The sequence below is a fragment of the Plecotus auritus genome (genome assembly GCF_963455305.1).
Source record: "Plecotus auritus genome assembly, chromosome: 1".
In the NCBI taxonomy this organism is placed as follows: domain Eukaryota; kingdom Metazoa; phylum Chordata; class Mammalia; order Chiroptera; family Vespertilionidae; genus Plecotus; species Plecotus auritus.
In genome coordinates, this window is record NC_137770.1 from 224807668 (window position 1) to 224832852 (window position 25185).

The following is a 25185-nucleotide window of genomic DNA, read 5'->3' on the forward strand; positions in this document are numbered from 1 at the left end:
GCCTTCACATCCTGGGATAAATTAATATATGATGCCCTTGTGCAGTACACACCCCGGACACCTGTACTGATGACTTGGACCATGGTCTCTTCAACATCCTCGTATCATTCCCACCCCTTCCATTGTCAGGGGATGGCTTTGCCCCCATTAATGTGAACTTCCTCAACTTTCTATTTCCCACCTGCAAGTATTTGTGCCTTTCTTCTGTCTCTGCCCTTCAATTTCAGAGCATGAGGTGTCTGCTTTTTCTGCAAAGCCAACACCTCCTGTGCTCTTGATCCCATCAGAGGTTTCATCTGGACTTTGCTGCATTAGTTATTCCCTCTTCAATCTTTGTTTCCAGTTATCCTATAACATCCATTCCATTCCCTATAAGCCTTCTCTTGACTACGAAGGTCCCGTCTACTACTCTTGCTTCTCTCTCAGCGAGCTTCTGGGAAGAGAACTCTCTACCATCATTTTCATCTCTTCACCGGCTACACTCTGGCCTCCTCCTCTATCACTCCCTGTAATGTTCATTCACAAGGGTCCTCCATAGCCTCCATGTTGCCTGATTTGCTGGGTAGGTTTTCAGTCCTTATTTTACGGGACTACTCTGCACATTTGACATTGTTTCTGGAGGAAACTCTTGACTCTATGGGCTTCCATGATACCTTCCCATACAGAACCTATCAGCCCAATGTCCCTGTCTGATGGGCAGCCCCATGTTCTGAGAAACAGAAAACCTACCCACAGCCAATCTGTGGAGGTCATGCTGAGCAGGGCCTGGGTGGAAAGCTGCCATGGGGAGCCCTGGCCAAGACAAATAAGCAATAAATACACAGAAGATGGCACACACAGAGAGAGAGAGAGAGAAATGGGGAGAGGGAGACACAGAGACAGAGACAGAGAGAAACAGACTCAGAAACAGATAGAGACAGAGAGAAACAGACTCAGAAACAGACTCAGAGATAGACAGACACAGAGAGATAGAGATAGAGAGACAGAGAAGAAGCATGTACTTACTAAGAGGTAGGAGTGGGAATAATGTGTCAGCCCAGAGAGATGGATAGGGAAGCCTCACTTTCTATATTTACTATTTACTGTTCCCAACTCTGAATTGTTTGAGGACTTGAGGCCTGGCCCTTTTCATATCCATGAGAGCGCTTTACCCCTATAATAAATGTACGGTTTATTGAGCTAGTGTTTAGGTTTCTGTTAATTATAATCCAAAGGAAGCTTGTCTCGGACAGACAACTTGAACTTTGTAATTTGTCCTCTTAAATGTACATCGTGGGTTTTATTGGGCCGGAACCACAAGGTTCCACACTGTGATTCTCTTTTGCTCTTTCCTGAGAACAACTGTATCAATGTGCATACACCTGATTTTGAGGCCCTACCAGCAAATGCTCTGAGTTCTTTAAGTGAAATTTTCAGAAGAACATATGCTCATGAAACAAAACCCAACATGGCGGTCCAGGAAATGAGGCCGCGGTGATGGACACCATCACTAACCTAAGGATCAAATTCCTCTGACGTCTACTGAACATGTCAGCAAAATTCGGACTGCTCTATTTGTAGCTTCCTGATGTATGAAGAAAAATAGCTAATTGAATAATGAACATTTTTTTTCTATCCTTAAAACAATCTATGTTGGTGATAGAACCCTTTATTACACTTACGATGATTCATAGGCATGTGAAATGCTGTTCTCCAAAACTATTATGTTCAGCTATGACCCACAGTCATTGCCGACCCATTCTCTCCTTTCCCTCGTGCATAATCATCACTGTGAAAATTCTTTCACTCTGTTCTCATACACTTCCCTCACCTCTCCATTCATCCCTGTACTTCCTTTAGACTCAGCTCAAATCTCACCTTTTCCATGAAGTCTTGCTCAGAGCCTCCAGTTGCAATCCTTATAATCTTCTTGGAATTCCTTTAGTCCAGCGGTACTCCACTGGGATCAGTTTTGCCCCTCAGGGACATTTGGTGATGTCTGGAGATATTTTTGGTTGTCACAGCTGGAGGGACAGTGCTGCTGGCATTTAGTTGGTAGAGGCCAAGGATGTTGCTAAATATCCTACAATCCACAGAAGAGCCACTCAACAATGACAATAATGTTAAGAAGCCCTACAGTCTAGCCTGTCTTTGGCACCATCAACCTTATCATTTGGTTACTCACTATGCTGTGAACTCTAAGGGCTGGATGGGAACTTTAAGGAACCAGCCAGTTGCCCCCTGAATTTTGTGGGTATGAAGACGGACTGAAGAGAAGCTGTTGAAAGGCACAGAGAGTGCTATTGGCAGGGCTTTATTCCCTGACCCCTGGGCCTTTGACTAGCTCCATTTCATTCTGCTGTTGTTTTCTTTCTCCAGGAAGATTGAAAAACTTTCTGTAAGCAAGGGTAGGGTCTTTAATTGAATGTGCAGTGACTCTCCCCTCCAACCTCCTACCCTCAGCCTAGTACTAAGAACACAGTACATATGTGTCAGGTCAAAATAACCCGAGGTTTTATAAAATATCATTTTATTCCCCTGCAAATGTATTTTCTTAAAGAATTGCAAGCTTTTCTCCTGGGTATAACCTCTCACAAATAAAGATGACTACATCTAAATCACAGGAAAAAGAAATTCTACAGAGACCTTCTGCGGAAGTGTTTTCAACATTAGAGTAAATAGCAGCTGACTGAGTCTTACACATTTAAATGATGGTGATGAAAATTACCACCTTAGCAGCACAGAGCAAAACAGGAAAGGTTTCTACTAAGGGGAATAATTAACTAAATTCTTAGAGAGAACTGGAAAATAACTCCCCAAAAAACAAACAAAAAAATCAACAAAGTACGGAACCTTATTCATCACCCATTCCCATAAATACATTTTTCTCCTTGGAGAAAAAAAAAAATGCGTAAGCAATTGTTGACAGAATTCAAAAAGGCTAGGTTAAGCATGCAATGACAGAACAAGACTTTATATTGGAAAAGGAGGGCTGACTGACCAGTATTCTGCATTTTAGAGGCAGAACAGTATAAGCAGATGAAGTGCAGGCCTGGAGCAAACTAATCCTGGACTGGAGTCTTGGCAGTGCTGCGGAGCAGCTGTGTGACATGGGTTAAGTGCCTGAATCCCTCAAATCCTGGTCTCCACCGCTTTGAAGTGCGGATCTTTCCAAACTATAAACTTGTGAGGATGTGATGAAGGAACACAGGAAAAGTGCTCACCACAGGATCAGGCTAAATCCACGCTGTCAGTAAATGACAGCTACTAGTATTGTTGCAATGATTTCTATCTACTATCCTTTAAATTTATTTCTGAAATAATGGAAAGATCATTTAGTCTTGTGATGTCAATTTTTACTTCCTTAGAAGAAATAAAAGAACTCCTTCATAATACAGAAAATAACTTCCATGGAATAGGAATCTTCACACTTAATTGTTGGCCAATCTATACTAACAAAAGGGTAATATGCAAATTGGTCACGATGACCTCACAGTAACAACCAAACAGCAGGCTGCATGGGGCGACCGGGCTGGCAGGGGGGTTAGCGAGGGACGACCAAATGACTGACCAGCAGGCTGCGTCGGGCACCCAGGCCGGCAGAAGGGGTCAGTGAGGGGCAACCAGGCCAGTAGAGGGGGCAGTTGGGGCTACCAGGCTGGCAGGGGGGGGGGGGGGCAGTTGGGGCGACCAGGCTGGTGGGGGGGGGCAGTTAGGGGCAATCAGGCTGGCAGGCAGAGGGTTAGGGGTGATCAGGCTGGCAGGGGGGGCAGTTAGGAGCTAGTGGTCCTGAATTATGAGAGGGATGTCCAACTGCAGTCAGATATCCACTGAGGGGTTCTGAATTGGAAAGGGTGCAGGCTGGGATGAGGGAACCCCCTCCCCCATGCACAAATTCCGTGCATCAGGCCTCTAGTTCAAAATCCTATATAATAAAAGGCTAATATGCAAATCAACCGAACGGTGGAATGACCCATCGCTATGACGCACACTGACCACCAGGGGGCAGACACTCAATACAGGAGCTGCCCCCTGATAGTCAGTGCACTCCCACAGGGGGGACGCTGCTCAGGCAGAAGCTGGGCTCATGGCTGGCGAGTGTAGCAGCGGTGGCGGGAGCCTCTCCCCCGTCCAGGGTAGCACTAAGGATGTCTCACTGATAGCTTAGGCCCTCTCCCCATGGGGAGCCGGCCTAAGCCATCAGTCGGACATCCCCTGAGGGCTCCTGGACTGTGAAAGGGTGCAGGCCTGGCTGAGGGGACACACACAGCCCCTGAGTACACAAATTTTGTGCACTGGGCCTCTAGTAAACCAATAAGCAAAAGCTTTTAGATATGCATATGTGGGGCTTTTAAATTGTGTAAACAAGTCTGTAGTTGCAAGTACAGACTTAATTTAAGCTTGAGCTCCTTAATTAATTAATTTATCCTTCCTTCCTTTCTTCTTTCCTTCCTTCCTTCCTTCCTTCTTTCCTTCTTTCCTTCTTTCCTTTCTATCTTTTCTTTCCTTCCTCAGTCGTTCCTTTCTCCCTCCCTTTAACAAGATGTGCAAATGCAAGTATTTGGGGTTGTGTGACAGTATAAGATAACTATAGAGAGAGTGTCAAGCATCAAGTGTTACGGAAAAATCTGAGAAGGGAAATTTCAGCAACTTGGTTTCCAGCCCTGGCTCTTACTAGGTATGAGATGTCAGGTAAGCCACTTAACTATCTCTCATCTGTAAAATAAGGGGCTTGGTAGATGATTACCGAGATTTCCTCCAGTTTTAGAAACTGGATTGCATTTTTATTTTTGGAAAGTCACAGCAGACATCCAATTCAAATATGTTGTTAACAATGATTTTTTCTTAAAAAATTTTTTAAAAATTGATTTCAGAGAGAGGAAGTGAGGAGAGAGAGATAGAAACATCAACAATGAAAGAGAATCATCAGTTGGCTGCCTCCTGCATGCCTCCTACTGGGGATTGAGCCTGCAGCAACCCGGACATGTACCCTGACTGGAATTAAACCTGGACCTGCTGGTTCATGGGTCCATGCTCAACCATTGAGCCCCACTGGCTGGGCTGATCTTGTCTTTTTAATAGGAAGTTCAATCTCTGAGAAAAGAGTGAAAACATCATTCAATTTTAAAATGATATTTTACATTTGGAATAGATCTTTTGGTCCAAGCATTTTGCCCCTTTAGTTCCCAAGCCAGGGCTGGCTTTATGGGTACAGTTGCACAGGACTCTACACTTAGAAGGGCTCCATGATTGATTTAATGCTCCACTATTGCCATCTTGAAATTTTTCATGTTTGAACAAAAGGCCCTGAGTTTTGGTTTTACACTGGGCTCTGCAAATTATATAGCTGGTTCTGGCTACAACTTAAAATTTACAGTGTAAATTCTAAGCACGGGACTCTCTCCTTTTTTGATGAGAAGCCTACACTGACCTCTTTCCTCTGCAGCCATTCTCAGTTTTTATGTTGGTATAAAACTGCTTCACCAGCCAGACTGCAGGATGTGAGGACAACTGTGCACAGAACACACAGTGCCTGCCTTTGACTTCAAAGGACAGAGGATCCATCACTCAGCCCAGCCATCTGCAGGGGTAGAGCCTCTGTCAGTGGCAATTCCCACATTAGTGCAAATGTTTGCAAGGGTCTAATAGACTGCATGGAGGACTCAGAGAGAAGATAAGAAGTCCTTTGAAAATTAAAGGCTGTCCATCAGGCCAAGGAAGCATTCCATTCTGTAAACACCCCCAATCCCCACTCCATGGCCTTATTGATGTTATTAGTATTTTCTCAAGACCTGACCACCCTGCTTCAGAAGTCTCTAAACTTTAGAGTCTAAAGTGAAATAAGAAGTAAATACTCAGAGAAAGGATCTGAGATCAGTGCTTGGGATGACGATTCAACTTGAAAAATCACTTCTGACCCCTTAGAGTGTGCTGTCAGTAAGCCAGGGCCTGAGGGCCCAGCAGGAATCAAACATAATGAAGATGAGCTAATTCCAATTTGTCCCCGTGGCCTGGCCATCATGGGTTTACTCCCAGCCTGTGAAATGGGGACACTATTATAGAGCTGCTATCTATAATAATAAAAGCGTTATATGCTAATTAGACCGGATAGCCCAATGACCTTTTGGATGTCATTCCGGATGTCCTTCTGGATGAATCCGCTGCAGCAGGGGCCGAGGCAGAGGTGGTTAGGGGTGATCAGGTAGGCAGGCAGGGGTGTTAGGGGCGATCAGGCAGGCAGGCAGGCGAGCGCTTAGGAGCCAGAGGTTTGCGAGAGGAAAACTGCCAGTTTAGGCCTGATCCCATAGGGATCCCTTTAGGATTGAGCTTAAACCCGCAGTGGGACATCCCCCAAGGGTCCCCAATTGCAAGAAGTTGCAGGCGGGGCTGAGGGGACCTCCCCCCCACTCCGCATGGATTTGTACACCAGGCCTCTAGTGAGGATATAAGGAGATAAAGGAGATAATAAGTGATTAAGTACTAGAAGAAATACTTTGTGGACGTATTTGCAAGGTGTAGTGTAGCACACAATTTTTTAAAAAGGCGATTTATTCCTGGAGGTATGTACAGGTCACCCCCACCCCCCGCAATAGGATTAGCTTAAATGGAAGCAGAGATAGGAAGAAATTTAAATGATTTGCCTCCTCTCAATTTTCAAACAGTGGAATTTGACATCCGAGGGGTATGCCAGCTGAATAGAGATGCCACCAGAGAAAAAAGATCGTGCCCACGCTAATGCTGGCAATGTCTGCATCCAGAGCTTCCCGACCCGCTGTTTTCCTTTTCCCACGCCCGCCTGGTACCAGAGCCGGGGAGGGTAAGCAGACTCAGCCCCTGCCCTGGGCTCCCGCGCAATCCTCGCAGTTGCGGTAAAACCCGGCTGGGAAAGGAGGCCGGCGAGGCGATAGGGGGCGGGGCCGGGACACTGTGGGCGGGGAGAGGGGGCGGGGCCTTTCCGAATCCGGCCGTTGAAGCTGTGACCACATGCAAAACAAGCAAGCGAGAGGCGGGGCCAGGCTGCGGGGGCGGGTTCGGGGGCGGGGTCACGTAGTGGCCTGGCGCGGAGACGCAGGGCGGAGCCCAGGTGGGTGGGGCTGGAGGGGCGGGCCCAGGGCGGGGTTCGCCGCGCGCGGGGGCCGAGCTTTGCCAGTCCGCGCGCCCGCCAGCTCCGGAGCTGCGCGGTCTGCCAGGTCCCGGGACGCGGCGCCCCGGGGGAGAGGGCGAAGGGACGCGGCGATGGCTTCGCGGGGGTTCCCGGATTTCGCCGTCCTCGCCGCTGCTGTCTTTGTGGCAGGCACCGTGAGCTCGCCGCTCGTGGCCCCGGGTGAGTTTCTCGCCGGGGTTGGGGCTCGCGGGAGGAGGCGAGCGATCAAGACCGCAGCCCCGCTGCGCCCCGCGCAGCTCTAGTCCGGGCTCAGCCCCCGGTGCCGGCGCTGACTTCGGGCTGTCCCGGGTGGCCCGGGCGGCCGCGGCGCGTGGCGCTGGCTCGGTCCCTCCCTTCCCGCCGGCGGGGCTCCCGCCTTCACTCCTCTCGCCGGCTCCTCTGAGGACCTGTTACCCCCGTCCCCACCTCTGAGTTGTCCCCGGGGGAGGGACCCGGCCTGGTCTTGCATTCCTCTGGGGCGCCTCCTCCAGGCAGGCACCCTGGAGCCCCGCTTGTCCTCAAAGGCTCCGCGAGCGGAAGATCGTGACACAGGAGACCGGGTGCGCTATCGCCGCCCTCCCCTCCCGGTCCTTTTATGGTTTAAAACCTTGGGCCGAGTTTCAATTTCTTCACTTTCCAAGTTTTAATTTATTTTAGTGGTTGATGAATTCTTGTAACAGGTTGGGGATTTCAGATTTCTTCTCACATATCCTGTATAAATCAGGCTTGGAAAAAGGGAAGACGCGTTCGTAAACTTAACAGTTTTTGTTTTCTTTTTCTTGAGAGGATTCCTGTCACCACAAAAGGAACCTTCTGTGGTCACAACAGGAAGCCACCCGCGGAGTTGATAAAAGTGTTGTCGCCAGTGATGAGCTTAGAGCAGGAATTTTTAATTGAAACCTAAGAGGATATGTAACTTGTCCTGTCTCAAACTCTTGTTTTTATGTAACTGTAGGCACCAGGGATTCCTTACCACCATTCCCCTTCTTAATTGCCACCTCGCTGAGTGTTTTAAAAATAATAATAAACGGATACCTTCTTGGCCAATTGGGGTTACCACGACCTGGAATCTGACGTCAGCAAGCTCTTCTAAGCTTGAGCAGCTCCTCTCCAGGTCCCGGTAATAAGCATCTGGAAGCCTTCCAGCTGTGACTGTCTCCTCCATAAAAACACATACGCTGTTCTGCACCCCGGAGAAGATGCCAATGGCAGCTTTTAAACTGGCCTGTCACTTGGGCCTTCACTTTTTCATAGAAACCAGAACATGTTAGGAAGGAAGCAGCATGGATAATATATCTCCCGAGTCTGTATTAGCAGACCCCTATTTCCTTCAGCCATCCTTCCGGGGGACATGGCAGCTAGTGACATGCATTATTTATCGGTTGGGAGATTTTGGTTTGTAGCCTGTGTTTCATTGCTGAGACAGGTAGGTGCGTTACCAGGTTGAAATGGGACCCGAGGCTGTAGCCAGTCCTGAGAGATACAGAGCCAGTTGCTCCAGAATTCGGAGAGTTTAACCTGGGAGTAAAATTCAGCACCTGATGCATGTAATCCTCCATCAACACGAGAAATCCACCCCCTCGAGGAAGTTTGTGTTTCCATGGATCTCTGAGCAGCAACCAGGAACGTAAGAAAAACTCGCATCTAAATTGCACAGTAACCTTTTTGATGAAAGGGAACACTTCAGAAGCATAAGGTATCTAAAAAGGAAGGGGAACAGAGTACAGATTTGTCAGGGTGCCCTGAGGCCTGCCCAGTCAACAGCTGGTCACCTGTTGGCATCTAAGACAGTGTTAATGTTTGTTGGGAATGCTGGGAAATAGGGAGAAAGAAATGGGAAGTGATGTTGAGTACCTGCGACGTGCCAGGCTTCGAGCTGTGCACTTCATATGCATTTTTACACTTATTGCTCATAATCCTAGGAACTTGTAGTTTCCAGTGAGGCAACGGAGGCCCAGAGCAGTTAGACAATTGGGCCAGCGTCGTCACATAGCTAAGATATCTGTCAGCATTTAATCAGAGAAGCAGAATCACTAGGAGGTGAGTGTTCCTCTCTATGTATCTTTATCTTTGATAACCTAGCCAGCTTAATTCCAAAGTTCATTCACTGGTTCCCAGAGAGAAAATAGAGCAGGAATCTTGTTGAGATTGTAAGACAGGGAGTTTAGGACATTTTAAAATTGTAGGCATGGGCTTCAGAAGGTGGGAAGCAGAGGAAAGATCAGATAACTTCACAGTGGGTAGTGGCAATGTCTTTCACTTCCTGCCTAGTAGGTGAATCTCATTAAATTTCTGTCTTCTCAGTAGCAGCATTTGAAACTATATACCACAAGCAGCAGAAGGCACGATTTTCCACACCTTGGCTTATTTATGTCCTTCAGTTCTCTGGTTACTCAACCTTTGGGCTTATTTGTTTCTCTACCAGACAGTGGGCACAGCCTCCTAGTAAGGAGAGAGTGGCGAAGGTCCAGGGGCTGGTGAATGAGAAGTGCCCTCTCCCTGGGCTCTGAGGCTGCCATCTAGCCTCCTCACTCCTCACTGAGATGCTAAAGATAAGCTTTATTAAATTCTGTTTCTCCTTTGGCCAGGTAGCTACCCAGATGTACATAAACATCAGTAGACAGAATATTTTGAAAAAGCACCCCTTGGAGTTTGGGCTTTCCAAGTCCAAATTTAAAGAGGAAATGAAAAATTTGAGAAGTGCTTGTTATTCCCTCTCCTCTCCTGTTTTCACCCTGGTCCCCCAGATAAATCAATCAATCTATTTGGGAGTAATTGAATTTGAATGACAGAGGTCAAAGCTCTAGGTGGTAGAAGCAAAAATTTTCATTGTTACTTCAAATGGGAAGTCCGAGTTACTTCAAATTGTTTGGCTCTGATATTGAAGTTTAATTATATATTGAGAAGTTATTTAAAACTTACAACAGTGATTTAAATTGTCATTGGTTAAAACTAATATGTTGAGTGGTTTCTAATTATTTTAGGGCACTTTGGCAGTTGGTAAAGATTTGATAGGCTGCTGAAAGCAGGTGGAATGAGTGTGGTGTGGCTACCAAAGACTAAAATTGGAGTATGGGGTTAATTCATTGTAGGCACTCTTTTTAGAGGAAGGAATGGCATGTTTATTATTTCTGTTTTATGACAGGTTCTGGTCTGTGTACTCAGGTTATTTAATTCTTACAACACCCTGTCCTATACTAAAAACTAGATTTATTGATTTCAGAGAGAGAAACATCAGTTTGTTGTTTCACTTATTCATGCATTCATTGGTTGATCCTTTAAGTGCTAGAATAATTTAAATATTTCTTTTTTTATAGATGAAGAAATTTCATCTCTGACAAGTTAGCTTAAAAATGTCACTTAGTAAAGTATATGATTGTCTAACCACTATTCTATACACCTGAAACTAATACACAATAATATTGAATGTAAACTACTTGAAAAGTAAAATAAAAATTAAAAAAAACGAAAAGAAAAAGTCACTCAATTATGTTAAGTGAAATAAGCCAGTCAGAGAAAGACAGATATCACATGATCTCACTCATATGTGGAATCTAATGAACAAAATAAACTAACAAACAAAATAGACCCAGAGACTTTGGATCATGCAACGGACTGACATATTTCAGAGGTAAGGGTTGGGGGTGGGGAGAGATTAACCAAAGAATATATATATATATGTGTATATGTATATATGTATATATGTATATATGTATATATGTATATATGTATATATGTATATGTATGTATATATATCCTACAGACACTGACAATAGTGTGGTGAAGGCCTGGGGAAAGGGTGGAGGGGGTCAATGGGGGAAAAAAGGGGACATCTGTAATACTTTCAACAATAAAGATTTTTAAAAAAGAAAAGAAAAAGTCACTCAAATTTATGTTGGGTTTTGACCTTGGTCAGATCTATTCAATTCTGAAGCCTGTTCTTATTATATTACTAAATCGTTTTGTTTTTCTTTTCAAGTGACAAATTTATTTTTATTCTAAGATATTTATAAAAGAATCACTAAGGGTAATGGCAGGATGCAATGGAAAGAGCATCAAGCTCTAAGTCAGAGACCTGGACTTGAAGTCAAAAGTCAAGAAGAGCCCCTGCCACTTTCCGGAGTGTGGCTCTCTGCCTCCATTTTCTTACCTGTAAAATGGACGTGTGCCAACTCCTATTTTTATCTGTCTTATTGGTCGCCAGTAGGGATCAAATGAGCTATTGTCTCTGAAAGGTCTTAGCAAATGGCAAAGTGGCATATACCTTTTATCCTGTGTTTCTTTTTTTCTGTGTTTCTTCCACAAAGTGCCCATCAGGTTGGACTTACATTACCATGTCAATCAAGCTATCTAATAAATGTATACCACTCACACTGTAAGGCTTTCATTCTTTAAGTGGTGATGGTTTTGCAATGATGGATTCATTGGAAATATATAAAAGCCCAAAGTGACGCTTCAGATTCATGAGTTTGCTGCCACTGACTGGGAGCAAGTCTTTTTTCCCACTTTCCCTCTGCTAAAATACAGTGCTCTGGGTATTTTGGGAAAGTTCCCCACAAGATTTAAAGTTTGGGGGAAGGGGGTCTCATTACTTCAAGGTACTGGCCACTGTTAGTCTATGTTACTCTGGTATGTCTATATATTTTTACTTGGATAGGATCATAATGCAAATATAATTTTGTGTCCTATGTTTTTCACTTAATGTTTGTTATACATGAAGGTTCTCCATTTCCCTACATTTTAAAAATGGCTGCATCATAATCTATTATAAGGATTCACTACATTTTACCTCATTTTGCCTCCATTTTAGGATATTTTACTTTATTTTTTTGTCAATCCTCACTCGAGGATATTTTTCCATTGATTTTTAGGGAGAGTGGAAAAGAGAGGAAAAGACAGAGAGAAACATCGATGTGAGAGAAACACATCGATTGGTTGCCTCCTGCACAAACCCCGACCAGGGCCTGGTCCGGGGAAGAGCCTACAACCAAGGTACGTACGTACCCTTGACCAGAATCGAACCCGGACTCTTTGGTCTGCAGGCTGACACGCTATTCACTGAGCCAAACTGGCCAGGGCATTAGGCTATTTTAGTTGTTGCTAATTATTTTCAAACTAGAGGCCTGGTGCATGAAATTAATGCGCTGGAGGGGGGAGTCCCTTAGCCCGGCCTGTGCCCTCTTGCAGTCGGGACCCCTTGCTCCTTACCGCTTGACTCACTGCTACTTAGTGCTGCTGCGGAGGCGGGTGCGGCGCTACCCCTGTGGGAGTGCACTGACCACCAGGGGGCAGCTCCTGCATTGAGCGTCTGCCCCATGGTGGTCAGTGTGCATCATAGCGACTGGTCGTTCTGGTTGTTCCGCCATAATGGTCGCTTAGGCTTTTATTATATAGATGGATTTTAAAACTTATTGTTTCAGTCATATTGATGACTTCCCAGGAAATGCATTACTGAAAAGGCATTTGGGGGGAGATGGGGTCCAAAGCTATTCATGTTTTTGAGGCCTTAATGACATCAATATTGGTGATCTGAACGTTGTCCCACTTTACATTCTCATAGCAACAGTCAAAGGACTCACTTTTCACACCATTGACATTTTCTCTGAAAAATGTATTTGCTAGCTTGTAAGGTGAAAGTTGGTACCTTGATTGAATTTGTATGTTCTCGATTACTAATATATTGACTATTTTTTCTAGTATTTGAACCATTTACATGTGTCTGTAATCTTTTACAGACAATTCTGAAATCTGAAAATCTCTGAAAACCAAAAGGTTTTTTTGAGGCTTTTTGCATACCCGGTTGGTGGTAAACCCTAATCTGAACCAGTGTAAGATTCTAGAGTATATATTTATCCCACTCAGTGTGAATACTGCTAAGTTTTGCTGCAGTTATGTTAGTGATTTTGATTTCTGAGTGTTACATAATGTGTGCTAAATGCATTACAGTTCTCTTTTGGAATCACAGTCAGACTTTCGAGGCACATCTGACCCCCAGGTTTTCAGATAAGGGATCATGGTCCTGCAGTTTCCTCTTTGTGACTCATCTGTTCTTGTCTGTGGGCAACCAACTGCAAAACTGCTCAAAATAGTAAAATAGCCTATGGAGAAAATAACTCCTCACATGAGTGGTATGTCATGAAAAGAAGCATTATTTCGGTATTCTAGTGTGGAATCTAGTAAGATAAAGCTATCTGGGGAAAGCAAGAGTTTTGTTTATTCTAGGTGGCTTTAGGGATGGGTGCCCATTATAAGGGAGACTGATTGAGGAGTTGGGCCAATTTCTCCTCTGCCAGTTATTGATATACCTCTCTTTGTGAGGGAGAAAAGGAATAGAATCCACCCAAGGGACTTTTTGGGAAAGGAGGGGTGGGTAGAGGGTGGCAGATACTCAGGCAAACAGTTCCTGTGCCAAGTCATCTCACCTTGAGGATCCTTTTGCCAAACTAGCTGACCTCGGGGAACTGGTTTTCTATTCCCCCTTTGAGATACCCCAAGGCCCCATCTTCTTGTCATTGCTCATGCCAGGGTCTCAAACAGCTGAGCTCTCCCTGGCTCCCCTACCTCCATTTGGTTTGTACATCCCGGGGGTATGAGCACCAATAAAGTGCCTGTGGTACAGAGAGGAGAAAATCTTTAAACCATTTTTCTCATCTATAGCATGGAACAAATATGGCAGAGTTGCCTTGTGGATTGTTTTGAGATAAAATATGCATAGGTTACGGTCATATCACCCTGAACACGCCTGATCTTGTCTGATCTCGGAAGCTAAGCAGGGATCGGGCCTTGTGAGTACTTGGATGGGAGATAAAACATGTTTGGCACGAAGTGTTCAAAAAGTATATTATTATTTTGTTCTTAACTAAATTCTAACCTGCCACAGCTACCAGAGGGGACAAAGTTCTGAACTGCCCCAGAGGTTTCTTTTCAGGTGCTCTCTCTCTTCTTGCTCTTGAGCCCTGGATGCTGAGGGTGGTATGTAATGGCCTCCAGGGGAAGGTGAGGAATAGGGACCAGTGGGCTTGGCAGGGAATTCTCTTGAGATGCAGGGGATACATAGGACTGAGCCATTTAGCTGCTAAAATTAGGCAAGGAAAGAGAGAAAGAAACTGTTACCTTATGTGACACATTTTGGGGGGAAGAATTTTAGAAGATTCACCAATTGGTTTATTTCTAGCCAGTCCATCTATAGGTATAGCCATAAAATTTTGATAGTTTCCCCTTAAGATTGGATGTAATTATTGGCATGATTTTTTATTATCCAGATTTTGAACCTATGCTAATGAGTGACTTTGGGTGGTACAGCGTCATGATGTAGGTCTAAGCAGTGTTGTAGATCTGAGCCCTTTACCTGGGGGGTCTGGTGCTGTCTCCCTGTAGATAGTGTCAGAACTAATTACTTGGTGGTGCTGGAAAAAACACAAATTAGAATGAGCAAAATCCTGTGGCCCTAGAGCTGGAAGGGACCTTGATAATCTCCCTAAAGCTGCTTATTTTTAAACTAGAGGCCCGGTGCACAAAATTCATGCATGGAGGGGGGGGTGTCCCTCAGCCCAGCCTGCACTCTCTCCAATCTTGGACCCCTCGAGGGATGTCCGATGTCCCTCTCACAATCCAGGACTGCTGACTCCCAACCACTCACCTGCCTGCCTGCCTGATTGCCCCTAACTGCTTCTGCCTGCCAGCCTGATCACCCCCTAACCACTCCCCTGCCAGCCTGATTGACACCTAACTGTTCCCCTGCCGGCCCAATTGCCCCTAACTGTCCTACCCTGCAGGCCTGGTCACCCCTGACTGCCCTCCCCTGCTGGCCCGGTCACCCCTAACTGCCCTCCCCTGCTAGCCTGGTCACCCCTAACTGCCCTCCCCTGCTGGCCTGGTTGCCCACAACTGCCCTCCCTTGCAGGCCTGATCACCCGCAACTGCCCTCCCTTTCAGGCCTGATTGCCCACAACTGCCCTCCCCTGCCTGCCATCTTGTGGCGGCCATCTTGTGTCCACATGGGGGCGACCATCTTTGACCACATGGGGGCGGCCATCTTGTGTGTTGGAGTGATGGTCAATTTGCATATTATGCTTTTATTAGATAGGATTTTATTAAATTGATTGGGGTGACATTGGTCAACATTCAGGTATGTGTTTCTAAAGTTACAAGATCTGTATATTGTACTGTGTTCCCACCACCCAAAGTCAAATCTCCTGTCACTTTATATTAGGACCCCTTTCTCTCCCAACCTGCTTCCCTCTGGCAACCACTACATTGTTGTTTGTGTTCATAATGTTCAGTTTTATATCCCACATATGAGTGAAATCATAATAGTTCTTAGCTTTTTCTGACTGACTTACTAGTATTTCACTTAGGGTAATGTTCTCAAGGTCCATCCATGTTGCTATTTCATCCTTTCTCATGACTGAGTAGTGTTTAGTAGTTGAGGAAGCTGTGTTAGAAAAGCCAGGACTCTTCCCTTGTGTCAGAGCCGGCCGTCCACTGAAGCGGCCCAGCAATGCCGCTCCTGGCAAAGCTCCTGGGTCTACATCGGCCCTCGGTCCTCACACTCCAGGGCTTGGCGTCTCAGCTCTGGATCTGGGGTGAGCGGCCCTGAGGAGAATAACTTTGGCTGACTAACTTCTGAGACGAATTGTGTTGTTTTCAGTTGTGTAATTTTGGAGTCAGAGGGGACTTGGTAGTCATCTTGTAATGAATTTCTCTCTTTGCAGATGGGGAAACTGAGTCTGAGAGGTTCAGTGGCCTGTGGAAGGCAGTGAGGGCCGTGGTTCACCAGCAGCAGAGGAGCAGACATTAGGTTTGGTGAGGGAGGGCCTGTGTGTGTGTGAGTTTTGGTCACGGTCCAAGGCTCAGATCCAAGCACAGGACCCAGAACAGAGCAGATATTTAAAGACTGGAAGGAAGGAAGGAAGAAAGGAAGGAGGGAAGCCAGAGCTGGAATCCAGGTGTTTTTGCTGGCAGTGGCGAGAATGGCACCAGGTGCTAGACCGGTGGGGTCAGACCCGGCCTTGGTTTAGCAACCTCGGTACTGGCTAGGAAAGAATTCAGAGCTGAGACTCAAGCTATAAGATCAAGTTTATTTAGAAGGTCACAGAGATGGAAGAAGTGAGTGGTAGAAGAATGGGCTTAGGAAACAAGTTACAGAGGTGAAAGAAGGGGCCTTTGTTGCTTAGGAGAAAGAAGGGTAAGGTAAGACGTCAGGATGAGAGGAGGGGAGGCAGGGGAGAGGAAAGGCATGGGTGTGCTCCTGAGAGGGAGAGCCGGCTGCGTCCTCCATCCTAAGGGCTTTTAAGGGTGGGGATTTCAGGGGAGGTCCCAGGGGAGGATCTCAATAGAATATTCATCGGTTTTCCAGGTGTGTCTTTTCAGAGTCGTGGTCTCCACTGATTGATTGGTCAGTGCCAGGGCAGGGGGTCCTGAGTCAATGCAGCAGGTCCTGAGTCAGCCATGGTATTGCTTGTCTGGTTTTGCTGCTTTTCTAGGCCTGGCCCTGAAACCTCATTGAGGCCTAGAAGTAATTTGATGTGGGTCAGCACCTCAGTGTCCTGGTGGCTTAATGCTTCAGGGTTATTCTCTGCCTCCCTTGTTTGTACTCCCTCTAAAGGGGTCTGACCTTCATGACTAGCAACATGCCAGGGGAGGAAAGGTCAGGGGAGGGTCCAGACTGCATGATCACTATATGAAAGGTCAGGGGGTCCAAACTGCGGGACCAGAGATATGCTGGCGAGGAAAGGTCACCCTGGGGGTGGGAGCCTTGTTTTTGAAGTTTTGCCCGTTGCTGGGCACCCGGAGCTTTCTGCCCTGATGACCTTCTGTACCTGGCCCATCGTCCTTGCTCTGCTCATGTCTAACTGCCTACTACATTCTGACTCTGTCGAGGCTTTTTCATTATAATAAAGCAAACAGGCTTTCCCACAAATCTTAGCTGTAGTCTCTGCTCCTGCTCACTTCCCGAATTGGTGGTCAGCCAGCCTAGAGGCCATGGAGATAAAAAGAAATGACAATAAAAAGTAAGCAGGTACAGCTTTTATCAGGTGAGTATGGTGTGACGTTGATACGTTTGGAGTCAGTACAAAGGTTTTCAAAACCTAAATTCATTCATGAAGCTCTTTTCAAAGACAGACTAAATTCAGTTGTGTTTCTACAACCAGTACTTCAAATGTATCTATTAATTGTATATCTATCATATTTCATATTTTATACCTTCCCTTTATACCTTTGTTTCATGGGTTAAGTTTCTGATTTCTTTATTAATTCAGCAAATATTATTAAACTGCCTAACGGTGTGTGTGTGTGTGTGTGTGTGTGTGTGTGTGTGTGCAGGCCCTGGGGAAAAGGGATGTGAATGAAATAGACTCAGACTATGCTTTTATGGAGTTGTAACAGGTTATCAGGGAAGACAATTAAACAAGCAATCATGATAAAGTACGTTGGCATCTCCATAAGGAAACTATGGCCCAGAGCCAGAGTATCTAACCTGCGGCTGGGGGTGGGGTGAGAGTCCAGTAAAGGCTGAGCAAGACTTTCTGGAGGAAATGAAGTTTAAACTTGTAAAAATGTCAATGGTAGCCAGGTGAAGGTAACTAGAGGTCATGGAAGAGAGGAGGTGAGAGCAAGCAAAGCTATAGCAGTGGTTCCTAGACTTGAGCGTGTATCCGAATGAACTAGAGGGCTGTCAAAACCCAGGTGGCTGGGCCCCACCCCATTAGTCTGGGAAGGGACTGGAGAATTTTTCTAGCACATTCCCAAGTGATGCTGCCTAAGGATCAAATGTGAGTGAGAGTGATTAGAGGTGAAAGAAAGAGTGGGTTGTGTTTCTTTTAACCTGGAATCCCACCCCTCCTTGTGGGCTGTGCATATCCTGTCCTCCATCCATCCTGCAAACTGAGATCAAGGGTAACACATCCAGCCCTAGCTAGTTTTGCTCAGTGGATAGCGCGTCAGCCTGTGGTCTGAAGAGTCCCGGGTTTGATTCTGGCTAAGGGCACATGCCTGGATTGTGGGCTTGATCGCCAGTAGGGGGTGTGCAGGAGGCAACTGATCAATGGTTCTCTCTCATCATTGATGTTTCTATCTCTCCCTCTCCCTTCCTCTCTGAAATAAAAATATATTAAAAAAAAAGAAAGGGTGATACTTCCAGAAAACCTTTCCTAGGTCGTCGCACTGATGTTATCTCCTTGGAGTCCATGAATACATGTTGCATCCATTCCATGTTATTTAATAGAAAATTATATGCAGCTGTTTCCACTGTTTGCTCTAACTAGAGCTCCTTGAGGCAGCGGCACATAGAAGACAAGCACAGATCAGATTTACGTCTTGCAACCTCAACAAGGACAGATTGCCATATTCTCTGTGTTGCAGAGATGAGGAAGCCGAGACCGAGTAGCCAAGACGAAGAGAAGTGAAATGTCTCCCTCAAGTCACAGATGAGGGGAAGCCAAAGCTAGATGTATGTTCATGTTCACAAATGTTCTGTGTGTTATGTGCAATTGCATGTGCTCCGTGCTCAGCACCGCTGGTAAAAGGAAGGTTTTCTATTTATCTACTTATTTTACTTTTTTATTGTAGGTCCATCTACTTAAAGAGAACACCAAGGCATCTTATAAATTGAATGTAGATTTTGTTTTTAGTAAAAAATGGGCAGTTATCCAAGGAATTCTTCAAGAATTGTTTATTTGCTTTTCGAGTAAATATTTGAAGGAAGTAAGTCAATTTACAGGTCATTAGGTTTATGAATGATTTTTATACAATTTTGGCATGAGTTAGATATTAAGAGAAAACCCTTTTCAGTTTTCTGAAAAGACACAAATAAGGCAGTTTATGCTATTATTCTTCTTGACTGGCCAGGTGAGTTGAGCCAAGTGAAGACTTATAAAGAAACTTGTATATGAAATGTTATGTAATAGATAAGGTTAAAAACAAACAAATTCTTTTCAGTATCCATAACATGCCCAGCCTTTCTTCCTCATGCTTATTTATATACAAACAGAATGTGATTTTCTGAGACTCCTGTCAGGGGTGGAGCTTTGAAGAATTCACTGGGCTTTCTGTCTCACAATATAACTCTAACAATTTTCAAATGCTCTAACAGCTCTTCATAGCTGGAAGTCTCCAACACAATCATGTGAATTATTCACATTATAAAAAACAGCAGCCGGAATTTCCTGGCATTGGTGAAGTGGCAGATGGCTATTGAACAGGCATTCTTTCGCTTTTCTTTGCGTGTTTGTGCTATATGCTTTGTGTGGCCTGAATACTTTTGCTCCTTCCTTAATTCTTTCCATCCTCCGCCCCCTCTATTAAAGGCAAAGCACAAAGCAACCACTGATAGCAAAAAAGAGGCCGTGGACATTGCCTAAAGCTAGGTGAGAGAGCCACGAGTGCTGAAGTAAAACTCATCTCCCATGCATGATTGCCAAGTTGGTGTCTTAATAGTCTTTGCAGATAAAAACTAATAGATATTTCTTACACACAGTGTGTATGTGATTCATTTTAAAATGAGGGCCTTATTTGAGTCACTGTTGGGTGTTGTGTAGGTATGTACAATGAAGAACAAACTTGGCTTCTGTCCTACACAAACTTGGATTGAGAAGGGAAGATAAACCATGAATACATTGTGGGCTAAGGGAGAATGCGTTTGGTGTAACCCGAGAACTACAGACAAGGTGCTGCGTGGGGTCACAGAGGAGACACTTTCCTTCTGATAAGAGGGATGGAAAAGCCTTACTAGGCTAAAACTTGGCATTTTAAATGGACCTTGAAGGGAGTGTAGGGAAAGGGAATAGCCTGTGCAAAGGTGTGGAGGTAGGAAAGGTAACGTCAGTGCAGCCCTGGTATAGACTGCAGAGCGGAGGCGGAGGCTAGGCTGGGAAGCTCCTGAAACTATGCACTTCACTGTAGGGGTCTGGGGGCTGAGGATGGGGTGGGGTGGAGTGGAGGGTGGGGGGCAGCAGAAGAGGTCCTCAGGCTTTGTGATGTGATGGAAAAAGCTCAAAATTTTTATGAGTTTATTTGAGCCATGGTCGCATAATTTCAGCAAGGCAGTTGAGGTACTGTTCCTATTTTTTCCTGGGGGCGGGGAGAGGAAGAGGAGGAGAGAGAAGAGGAGATAAGATCTGTTTTTTATACACTTCAGAGTTTGAAGGATCTAACAAATAATATAACCCTTTGTAAATAATGCAAATATGACCTGTATAAGTATATAGGTTTAATATAATACCTATATAATATAACTAGAGGCCCGGTGCACGAAATTCGTGCACGGGGGTGTGTGTCCCTTAGCCCAGCCTGCACCCTCTCCAGTCTGGGATCCCTCTCACAATTCAGGACTGCTGGCTCCCAACTGCTCGCCTGCCTGCCTTCCTGTTTGCCCCTAACTGCCTGCCTGTCAGCCTGATCATCCCCTAACTGCTCCCTTGCCAGCCTGATTTCCCCTAACTGCCCTCCTCTGCAGGCCTGGTCACCCCTAACTGCCCTCCCCTGCAGTCCTGGTCACCCCTAACTGCCCTCCCCTGCAGGCCTGGGTCCCCCCGAACTGCCCTTCCCTGCAGGCCCAGTCACCCCCAACTTCCCTCCTCTGCCAGCCTGGTCACCCCTAACTGCCCTCCCCTGCAGGCTTGATCACCCCCAACTGCCCTCCCTTGTAGGCCTGGTTCCTCCCAACTGCCCTCCCCTGCTGGCCTGATCGCCCACAACTGCCCTCCCTTGTAGACGTGGTCCCTCCCAACTGCCCTCCCCTGCTGGCCATCTTGTGGCCATCTTGTGTCCACATGGGAGCAGCCATCTTGTGTGTTGGAGTGATGGTCAATATGCATATTACTCTTTTTTTTTTTAAAATATATTTTATTGATTTTTTACAGAGAGGAAGGAAGAGGGATAGTCAGAAACATCGATGAGAGAGAAACATCGATCAGCTGCCTCCTGCACACCTCCCACTGGGGATGTGCCCGCAACCAAGTTACATGCCCTTGACCGGAATCGAACCCGGGACCCTTCAGTCCGCAGGCTGACACTCTATCCACTGAGCCAAACCGGTTCTGGCCATATTACTCTTTTATTAGATAGGATAGAGGCCTCTGAAATTATACAAATCAACTTGATTCCTGAATTCTGTGCTAAAAAACATTTGTTTTTAGAGGTCTGTTGTGCATTTCCATCTTAGCCTTATCTCTGTTTAAGTTCTTTTCTCTCCTGGCGAGGAGGATGTCAGTGTAAGAAGCATAGAGAATTTTTATGAGTTTATTTGAGCCAAACTGAGGACTGTGCCAGGGAACAAGATCTCAAATGCTCTTGTGGAATAACAGTTTTGCAGTTCCTTTTATGCATTTGAAATCAAGGAGGGAACACATGTCAATGTGGGAATTGGATTACAGGATGTTTAACAAAATTATGTGTTCTTTTGAGGGATAATACCCCCTTCAAGAGGTATTACTTCTGGTATTTCAAAGATACATTAACCTAGGTGCACAAGAATGATGAACTGGTCTGGCTGGTGTTGCTCAGTGGTTGAGCATGGACCCATGAACCAGGAGGCCACAGTTAGATTCCCAGTCAGGGCACATGCCCAGGTTACGGGCTCGATCCCCAGTGGGGGGCGTGCAGGAGGCAGCCGATCAATGATTCTCTCTCATCATTGATGTTTCTACCTCTCTCTCTCCTTCTCCCTTCCTCTCTAAAATCAATAAAAATATATTTAAGAAAAAAATTTTAAAAAAAGAATGATGAACAGGGCTGGCTTAAAACCTTTCACTAAAAAAAGTTACAGACCTGGAGCATAACTACTCACCATGACCTTCCCAGTTAGGAATTTGTGATCAGCTCACCCTAGAGCAGCCGTGGGCAAACTACGGCCCGCGGGCCGGATCCGGCCCGTTCGGCTGTTCTATCCGGCCCCCGGAGCCCAAAGAGCGGAGGGTTCACTTGCTCTCCCCTCCGCTCCTTTACTTTGAATTTATATTAGTTCACACAAACACTCCATCCATGCTTTTGTTCCGGCCCTCCGGTCCAGTTTAAGAACCCATTGTGGCCCTCGAGTCAAAAAGTTTGCCCACCCCTGACCTAGAGGTTACTTTTCATAGAATCCCTCTCTTTTTCATCCATAAGGGCAGTGTTGGTATAATAAATGTATGTATTCAATCTTTGTCCTTGCTTCCTGGAGCAGAACTCCTAAAACCCTTGGAATTTCCCGAATGATAGGAGTATATATTATTTATAACTAGAGGCCCAGTGCATGACATTCATGCACTCGTCGGGGGAGGGGTCCCTCAGCCTGGCCTGCACCCTTTCACAGTCTGGGAGCCCTGGGGGGATGATTAAGCCATCAGTCAGACATCCTTAGCGCTGCTGCTGCTGCTGCTGCCCCGCAGAGGCTCCCACCACCGCTGCTGCACTGGCCAGCTGTCAGCCTGGCTTCTGGCTGAGCAGCACTCCCCCTGTGGGAGCACACTGACCACCAGGGGGCAGCTCCTGCATTGAGCATCTGCCCCCTGGTGGTCAGTGCACATCATAGCGACTGGTTCAGTCGATTTGCATATTACCCTTTTATTATATAGGATGAGCCCTTTTAGACCATAGCTGAGTTCATGCTAATGGTTGACTCTTGGTGGGCCTTCAGGAAGCTTCAGGATGGGGCTGGTTGCTGGAGGAACCAACTACAGGATTAGAGGGTTAGAACTTGCAGCCCTTGGCATTTGGGAAAGGGAGAGGGGCTGGAGATTAGGTTAATCACCAATGTCCAGTGACAGTCATGCCTATAATAATGACACTTCCATAAAAACTGAAACGAGGTAAAAGGAGTTTCTAGATTGGTGAGGAGGGTGCTGGGAGGGTGGCGTGTCTGGAGAGAGAGTGGAAGCTTGGTGCCCCGTCCCATTACTTTGCCTTATAAGGCCTCTCCTTAATTGTATTTTTTTTTATAATAAAGCAGCAGTTCTAAGTATAGCACTTTGCTGAGTTCTGTGAGTCATTATAGTGAAGTGTGGAACCTAAGGGAGAATGTGGGAAGCTCTGAATTTCTGTTGGTTAGCCTGGGACCTGCAGCTGGCGTCTGAAGTAGGCTAGTCTTAGGGCACTGAGTCCTTCAACCTGTGGGGTTTGTATAGGTAGTTAGTGTCAGAATTGAACTGAACTGTAGGACACCCAGTTGGTGATGGAGAATTGGTTGTTGGAAAAATGGAACAGTCAATTTTTATTGGGAAAAAACAACAACTCATAACATTAAAATGTACCTGAAATAAGGTATTTGAAATTATGCATTGGTTTACTGCTTAAAGACTCAAAGGCATTAAAAAAATATAGTGGGAAAGAAAAATTATCAAGTCAGTGCTTTGTTGTTTATGTATTTACATTGTGTTTTATAGTGTAATAAAGTAGAAATTATACTATTGTGTTTTTCTTTGACCCTTATCTTCTATGGTGTAGACCAAAGGTTTCATAGCATTGTCTCTGTCTCTAGTCAGTGGAAATACCTTGTATGTAAATATTATGGAATGCACATATAGGTAGTCTCCTTACTGAGGGGTTTCTGGTATTCTGGTTTACCTCTATAGCATTAATTTTACTATTATGTTGACCTGTAATTTATAATCTTACCACTCAGAGATAACTAGTGTGAACATTTTGGCATCTTTTCCTCCAACAAAATAACTCAAACTACTGTTTCATATTTGTTCACTTAACATTTTTCATTAACAAGTGAGATTGTTTAGGACAAAGGTAACTATATATGGCAAATCTGATTCTTTCATAAAAATTATTTTTGTTGTAAAAGTCAAAGAGAAGTTTAGGGTTTCCAAGAAGAAATGAACAATTTCAACAGTGTTAAATGTAAATTAGGATGGTCTTTTGATTTTGCTTTTTATAAATGGTAGCAGGATTTTATTTTATTTTTTGAAATTTGTAGTTGATGCAAAAAACAAATAGATAAATTGACTTGGAGAGAATATAACTTCCATACACCTTCCTTTCCCAATAATTGACTCACTAGGATAAACCATTCTGTCATTCTAGATTTATTTACTGAATTTCTACTCAAGACTCTAACTCAACTAGAGATGAGCTATGGGTAAATCCATTTCATGGAACTTTAGTGAATATCAAAACTGTTAATTCTCACACTTTAGGGATAATAGAGCACAGAGTATGAGCTTTGCAGCCAGGCTGCCTGGATTAAAATCTCACCTCTTCTACTTGCTAACTGTGTGACCTGATGCAGGTTACTCATCTCTCTGTGCTTTAGTTTTCATATCTGTAAAATGGGATTGCAAATAATAGTGCCTACCCCATAGGGTTATTGTAAGGGTTAAATGAGTTCATACCTGTAAAGTACTTTGGATAGTAACTTACTGTACAATGTGCTCACCAATGTGTGACGATTGTTAATAGTTTTTTTCTTGCTACTGGTTTTCGAGAGTTCTTACTGAGTTTAATGCTAGTCACTTTCACGTTTATTTCTTCCCTTTAAAATCAAATTTTCTATGTCCAGGGTTTTCCTAATTCTGTTCAATCTTTCCTTTGCTTGCCTTTTCTGAAGTGATCTTTATTTTCTGTCCTAATCCCTCTTTTGCTTTGCTCTTTCTCTATCTAACAGCATTAGTGGAGACTTCACATCAGAGGACTTCTCGTGACAGAACATTTACTTATCTTTGTTTTTCTGTTCCCATATTCCCAGAAGGCAGGCCACATGCCTGACATCACCTGTGACTAACGGGAAAACCCGTGTTTAGGACTTCTGCTGTGTTCTGTTTAATCGGTATCCACTTCCTGTTCGTGGAAGAAAAAGAAATGGCGGGGCTGGTGACAGTGTGGGAGCTGCTGCCTGGTGGCCGAGGAGCATGGTGTGACAGCTGCCCCCTCACCTCCAGGCTTACGTAGTTTCTGTCCCAACATGCACCACTGCCTCCTCAGTCTGGCTCACGTGGCTCACCGTCCTTTCCTGCCTGCCTGTTGGTTGGGCATCAGCTGAGCTGTAAGCTTGGTGAGGATAGCCGTGTTTACAGTTATTAGCACTGATAGCAATCATCATGGCAACGGTAGCTAACTTTTATTGAGCACTGACCGTG

At 45.1% G+C, this 25185-nt stretch overlaps 1 protein-coding gene and 1 long non-coding RNA gene across 2 annotated transcripts in view; one reads left to right on the forward strand and one right to left on the reverse strand.

Moving 5' to 3' along the window:
* Nucleotides 1-7061: 7061 nt before the first annotated feature.
* RELL1 (RELT like 1) overlaps nt 7062-25185 on the forward strand; it is a 67839-nt gene continuing 49715 nt past the window's right edge. Inside the window, exon 1 of the mRNA XM_080665687.1 lies at nt 7062-7303. Within this exon, the coding sequence (XP_080521813.1) occupies nt 7216-7303 (88 nt within the window). The 5' untranslated portion in view covers nt 7062-7215. The remainder of the gene's footprint in view (nt 7304-25185) is intronic.
* LOC308247123 lies at nt 18858-21820 on the reverse strand. Its single transcript, XR_013960457.1, has 3 exons — nt 21176-21820; nt 20775-20946; nt 18858-20710 (listed from the first exon to the last, which is right to left on the reverse strand). It is a non-coding gene; the product is annotated as an uncharacterized lncRNA (long non-coding RNA).